Consider the following 7,230-nt stretch of genomic DNA (forward strand, 5'->3'; position numbering starts at 1 on the left):
TTCTTACTGTATTAGGCTTAGATTTGCATGTTTTATTTTATTTTGTTTGGTAATTTACTTTGTTCTGTCTGTCACTACTTGGAACCACTTAAATCCTACTTTCTGTATGTAATAAAATCACTTTTTACTTATTAATTAACTCAGAGTCTGTGTTAATACCTGGGGGTGGGGGACAGCTGTGCATATCTCTCTATCAGTGTTATAGAGGGTGAACAATTTATGAGTTTACCCTGTATAAGCTTTATACAGGTTAAAACGGATTTAAGAACATAAGAACATAAGAAAGGCCATACCGGGTCAGAGCAAAGGTCCATCTAGCCCAGTATCTGTCTACCGACAGTGGCCAATGCCAGGTGCCCCAGAGGGAGTGAACCTAACAGGCAATGATCAAGTGATCTCTCTCCTGCCATCCATCTCCATCCTCTGACGAACAGAGGCTAGGGACACCATCCTTACCCATCCTGGCTAATAGCCATTTATGGACTTAGCCACCATGAATTTATTCAGTCCCCTTTTAAACATTTTAAACATTGTTATAGTTTGGACCCCATTGGGAGTTGGGCATCTGAGTGTTGGAGAAAGGAACACTTCTTAAGCTGTTTTCAGTTAAACTTTCAGCTTTTAGGGGATGTGGTTCAGATCTGGGTCTGAGTTTGCAGCAGGCTAGCATGTCTGGCTCAAACCAGGCAGGGCAGTGAAGTCCCAAGCTGCAAAGGGAAACAGGCTCAGGGGTAGTCTCAGGACATCAGTTTCTGTGCTCCAACCTGTCTCAACAGCATCCTCTGGCAAAGAGTTCCACAGCTTGAACGTGCGCTGGGTGAGGAAGAACTTCCTTTTGTTTGTTTTAAACCTGCTGCCTATTAATTTCAATTGGTGACCCCTAATTCATGTGGAATATATAACACTGCCTTATTTACTTTATCCGCACCAGTCATGATTTTATAGACCTCTATCATATCTCCCCTTAGTCGTCTCTTTTCCAAGCTGAAAAATCCCAGTCTCGTTAATCTCTCCTCATACGGAAGCCGTTCCATACCCTTCAACGTTTTTGTTGCCTTTTCTGAACATTTTCCAAATCCAATATATATTTTTGAGATGGGACGACCACATCTGCACGCAGTATTCAAAAGCGGGGGAGTGCCATGGGTTATACACTGTGAGCTACAGGCCCCCCACCAGGAGGAACAAAAGGGAGCTGAAAGCTAAAGAAATAAGCCACACAAGGGTCTCGTCCCTCAGGACTTCGAAGCTGAGCTTTAGGGCCCACAAGCTGTATGATGCACAGCCTTGCCTGCCTAACTTGGAACACTGCTTCCAAATCTCAGCTGCTTTTACATGGCTTCCTGGCTGAGAATCATAGAATCAGAGACTTCAGGAGATCATCTAGTCCAATCCCATGCTCAAAGCTGGACTAACACCATCTAAATCATCCCAGCCAGGGCTTTGTCAAGCCTGACATTAAAAACCTCTAAGGAAGGAGATTCCACCACCTCCCTAGGGAACCCATTCCAGTTCTTCACCACCCTCCCAGTGAAATAGTGTTTCCTAATATCCAACGTAGACCTCCCTCACTGCAACTTGAGACCATTACTCCTTGTTCTGTCATCTGCCACCACTGAGAACAGCTGAGCTCCATCCTTTTTGGAACCCCCCTTCAGGTAGTTGAAGGCTGCGATCAAATCACCCCTCACTCTTCTCTTCTGCAGACTAAACAATCCCAGTTCCTTCAGCCTCTCCTCATAAGTCATGTGCCCCAGCCCTCTAATCAGTTTCGTTGTTCTCCACTGGACTCTCTCCAATTTGTACACCTCCCTTCTGTAGTGGGGGGACCAAAACTGGACACAGTACTCCAGATGAGGCCTCACCTGTGCCGAATTGAGGGGAATAATCACTTCCCTCGATCTGCTGGCAATGCTCCTACTAATGCAGCCCAACATGCTGGTGGGACTCATATCCAGTCTCTTGTCCACTGTAATCCCCAGGTCCTTTACTGCAGAATTGCTGCTTAGCCAGTCGCTCCCCAGCCTGTAGCAGTGCATGGGATTCTTCCTTCCTTGCACTTTTTCTTGTTGAAACTCATCAGATTTATTTTGGCCCAATCCTCCAATTTGTCTAGGTTACTCTGGCCCCTATCCCTACCCTCCAGCGTATCTATCTCTAACCCCAGCTGAGTGAGATCTGCAAACTTGCTGACGGTGCAATCAATCCCATCATCCAGATCATTGATAAAGATGTTGAACAAAACTGGCCCGAGGACCGACCCTTGGGGCACTCCGCTTGATCCCGGCTGCTAACTAGACATGGAGCCATTGATCACTACCTGTTGATCCTGACAATATAGCCAGATTTCTATCCACCCGATGCAACATGATGACGGGGTCCTCATTCTCCCTACAACAGTACACCTGAACGTACCAGAGGAAAAAGACTGAACTGGCGGGGAAGTGCTGGCCTGAAAAAACTAACCTGTTTGTGCTATCTAACTGGGTGAGACACTGCATGATTCAAATATTAACTAGTACATTAGGCTTAGATTTAAATCACTATGTGTTGTTTGAAGTGCAAAGGGGGAAATCTCAGCTGATGAACAAGAGTCGGTGCACATCCACTTTCCGTTGTAGAAATGGTGGACTGTGTAACAAATTCATATGGGTCGGGTTTTGACCAGGGCAGGATGATAGAACTCTGGAGTCTTGGGCTGGGGAGCTGGGAGTATTTTGGCTGTAGCTTCTCTATTGTGCGTTCATGAGTAGCTGGCCAGAGCAATCCTGAACACAGTTGGGTGTGGTCCCTGCCTGTGAATGTCGGTGTTGGTCTAAGCTTGAAGGGTTTTGAAGCTTGTCACAACATCACCGTGCCAGAGGGAACCCATATTGGTGAGACAGCGGGCTCAGCTGTACATCAGTTCCAGGTGGCACCCCAGGGGGGGACCCATCACAGAGATGATGCAGACAGTGATGGGGGGAGGAGAGGCAAGAGTAACAGAGACGGGGCCTTGGGGGAAAGAGGCACAGAGCTGGGTGGGGCCCTGAGGAAAGAGGTGGGGCAGGACCCCATGGATCCAGTTACAATTACAATTAGAAAGGTGGTAACCCTATGAGTTAATGAGCTGTACACAGACCAGTTTCGAAGTTTGTAACGCTGACACAGCACAGTAGGCTTGGAAAATATTGAATGTCTCTTAGGCCTGGTCTACACTATGAGTTTATCTCAAATTTAGCAGCGTTAAATCGAATTAACCCTGCACCCGTCCACACAACAAAGCCCTTTACTTCGTTATAAAGGGTTCTTAAAATCAATGTCTGTACTCCTCCCTGACGAGGGGAGTAGCGCGGAAATCGACATTGCCGGTTCGAATTAGTGTTAGTGTGGCTGAAATTCAACGGTATTGGCCTCCGGGAGCTATCCCACAGTGCACCATTGTGACCACTCTGGACAGCAAGCTGAACTCGGATGCACTGGCCAGGTAGACAGGAAATGCCCCACGAACTTTTGAATTTTGTTTCCTGTTTGCCCAGCGTGGAGCGCCGATCAGCACAGGTGACCACGCAGTCTCAGAATCAAAAAAGAGCTCCATCATGGACCGTACGGGAGATACTGAAGCGGATCTCTGTATGGGGAGATGAATCTGTTCTATCAGAACTCCGTTCCAAAAGACGAAATGGCAAAACATTTGAAAAAATCTCCAAGGCCTTGATGGACAGAGGCCACAACAGGGGCTCAACACAGTGCTGAAACTTAAGGAGCTGAGACAAGCGTACCAGAAAGCCAAAGAATGAACTGGGCGCTCACAGATGGAGGGGTGACTGACTACTGTAGCTATCCCACAGTTCCCGCACTCTCCGAAAACCATTTGAATTCTGGGCTGAGTTCCCAAAGCCTGAAGGGTCAAAAACATTGTCACGGGTGGTCCAGGGTATATGTCATCAGCCCCCACCTCCCCTCTGTGAAAGCAAAGGGAAAAAATCGTTTCTTGCCTTTTTTCAATGTCACCGTATGTCTACTGGATGCTGCTGGCAGACGCGGTGCTGCAGCGCTACACAGCAGCATTCCCTTCCCTTCCGAATGGCAGATGGTAAGGTATGACTGATATCTGACGTTGTCGTCCCGTGAGTGCTCCTGGCTGGCCTCGGTGAGGTCAGCCAGGGGCGCCTGGGCAAAAATGGGAATGGTTCCCAATCATTCCCTTCTTTAAGCTTTGTCTAATGGAGATTCAGTCCTGCCTGGAATATCATGGCAGCTGGAGGATTCTGCCTCAGGCTACTCTCCCAGTCAGCAGGACTGCACAGTCGTGCATACCTCGGCCTATCTCTTGCTACCAGGGCTCACAATCAGATACTTAGACCTCTAAGTGAGGGAGGAGGGAAGCAACGGGTGGGGTTGTTGCAGGGGCACCCCCTAGAATGGCATGCAGCTCATCATTTCTGCGGGATGTCTGGGGCTCTGACCCAGAGCAGCCGTTTGCCTCTCTGGTTCTTTAGTAGGCTTGCCTGATATTCTAGGCAGGACTGACTCTCCATTAGACAAAACTTAAAGAAGGGAACGACCTGGGGAGTCATTCCCATTTTTGTCCAGGCGCCCCCGACTGACCTCACTGAGGCCGGCCAGGAGCACCCATGACAGCAGCAGATGGTACAGTATGACTGCTAACCGTCATTGTCAACTTGCAAAGCAGCAGACAGTACAGTAGGGCTGGTAACCCTCTTTGGTAACTTGCAAAGGCAAGGGGATGCTGCTGTGTAGCGCTGCAGTACTGCGTCTGTCAGCAGCATCCAGTAAACATACGGTGAAAGTGAAAAAAGGCTGAACGGGCTCCATCGTTGCTGTGCTATGGTGTCTGCCCGGGCAATCCAGGGAAAAGGGCGTGAAATGATTGTCTGCCATTGCTTTCACGAAGGGAGGATTGACTGACGACATTTACCCATAACCACCCACGACAAATTTCAGGCATTGGGATCTCAAACCAGAATTCCAATGGGCGGGGGAGACTGTGGGAACTATGGGCTAGCTATGGGATAGCTACCCACAGTGCAACGCTCCAGAAGTCGATGCTAGCCTCAGTATATGGACACACACTGCCGAATTAATGTGCTTAGTGTGGCCGCATGCACTCGACTTTATACAATCTGTTCCAAAAATCAATTTCTGTAAAATCGGAATAATCCCGTAGTGTAGACATACCCTTAGACTGTCCAGTCAGTGATTCAGGTAAGAGGGTCCAGCACCATGTCACCCACAAGCTCTGCATGGAGCTCAGCCTGAGAGTCAGAGCAACAGGAGAAAAATTTAGGTCTTTTTATGAGTAAAGAGCCAGAGCAGCCTGTCCCGGATCTGTTTGGTTCTCACCCCATAGATGATGGGGTTTACCATGGGAGGCACCAGGAGATACACATTGGCAATGAGAACGAGGAAATGCCGGGCCACATTCTGGCCAAACCGGTATGTGAGGGAGGAAAAGAGACCAGGGATGTAAAAGGCTAAGATGGCACAGAGATGGGAGACACAGGTCCCAAATGTCTTGAGCCGGGCATCCTTTGTGGGGAGTCTGAAGATGGCCCTGAGGATGTAAGTATAGGACACGGCAATAAAAAACATATCCAGACCATTCCCACAGAACAGCACAAAGAGGCCATAATAACTATTGACACGGATGTCAGCGCAGGCCAGCGTCACCACGTAGATGTGTTCACAGTGCGTGTGGGAGATTATGTTGGTTCTGCAATATGGCCAGCGCCTCACCAGGAAGGGATAAGGCAGTACGAGCACACAACCGCGCAGCACCACGGCCAGGACGATCTTGGCCACCACAGGGTTTGTCAGGATGGTGGAATGTCTCAGGGGGTCGCAGATGGCCACGTAGCGATCAAAAGCCATGGCCACAAAGATCCCAGACTCTATCACTGCGAAGCAGTGAATGAAGTACATCTGGGTGAGGCAGGCACTGAAATTGATCTCCCTGGAATTGAACCAGAAGATGCTCAGCATTTTGGGTAGGGTGGACGTGGACAGGACCAGGTCGGTGATGGCCAGCATGCAGAGGAAATAGTACATGGGCACATGGAGGCTCGGCTCCCTCTTCACGATGAACAGGATGGTGAAGTTCCCCAAGATGGATATGATGTACATGGCACAGAAGGGGATGGAGATCCAGACATGGGCCGCCTCCAGGCCAGGAATACCCAGCAGGATGAAGGTGGAGGGGTTGGTGAAGTCGGTTGTGTTGGAATCTGACATGGAGTAGGGGAGAAGGTGTCCAACTCTGAGGCAGAAGGATGTCTCCTGCATGTACCATATGTTCCCCTGACTTCCTGTATGTACCCAGGCTCTAAGGTGATGGTCACAGTACAAATTCCTGGATGGAGAGACAATGTTAATATGAGACACTACGTGCAGTATTGGAGGCTGTTTTCATGGGTGAAGCAGATTAGTCGCTCTTCACACAGTGAAAAATAATATTTTCATTATTCAGATAAATGAATTATGAACAACTGACCCTACTAATGCCAATTCCATATTTGATGGTGCTCCATGAGTCAATAATTCCTAAACGTCATGCTGTGGGAAAGATTAATAGACTCCCACAGGAGACACAAGAATGGATACTGCCTATCCATTATTGTTCCTTAATTCAATGAAACCCAGGCTAGAGAGTCCATGCTGTAGGGAGTTCCCCATTCACTCAATTGCTCAAAATCTGAGAGTAGAAAAAAACACAATCTTTTACCAAGATATGTGCCAACTGGAGGCATCCCAAACAGAGCACATCTGAAATAGACCTGGGTGTCACTGATCGCAGCCCCATGGAAACACCTGCACATTAACAGCCGTAATGGCCAAAACAAAGACAATGTTTGGATGCCTAAGGAATGGGATGGAGAATAACCTGCTCTGGAGATGCGCTCAGTTTTCATCACCCAGTCTCTATAAAGGATACAGCATTATAAAGGGGATTTCTGAGACAGGCTGTGAGAATGGGGGAGGCTGCCATATGCGGACAGACTGAAAAGTCTGGGACTGTTTAGTTTAGAGAAGAGACAAATAAGGGGGCATATGACAGAGTAGAGGAAAATAAAGAATTGAACAGATTACAATCAAATGGACAAACAGAGAACAGTTCCCAGCCAGTACCATCTATAGAGATTTAGCGCTTCAAAGGGGCTAATTCCCCAAACTGAAACAAAATATCACCAAAAGTGATTGGGAGGAAAAATTTAGACAGAAAAACGTGAA

General features: G+C 48.1%; 1 protein-coding gene across 1 annotated transcript; it reads right to left on the reverse strand.

Moving 5' to 3' along the window:
* Positions 1 to 5,286: 5,286 nt before the first annotated feature.
* On the reverse strand, positions 5,287 to 6,234 carry LOC123361663 (olfactory receptor 52M1-like). The gene has a single exon (XM_045001719.1). It carries the CDS (start codon positions 6,232 to 6,234, stop codon positions 5,287 to 5,289), a length of 948 nt encoding a protein of 315 aa, XP_044857654.1.
* Positions 6,235 to 7,230: the final 996 nt, after the last annotated feature.

The sequence above is a fragment of the Mauremys mutica genome, chromosome 1, assembly GCF_020497125.1.
Source record: "Mauremys mutica isolate MM-2020 ecotype Southern chromosome 1, ASM2049712v1, whole genome shotgun sequence".
Lineage (NCBI taxonomy): Eukaryota > Metazoa > Chordata > Testudines > Geoemydidae > Mauremys > Mauremys mutica.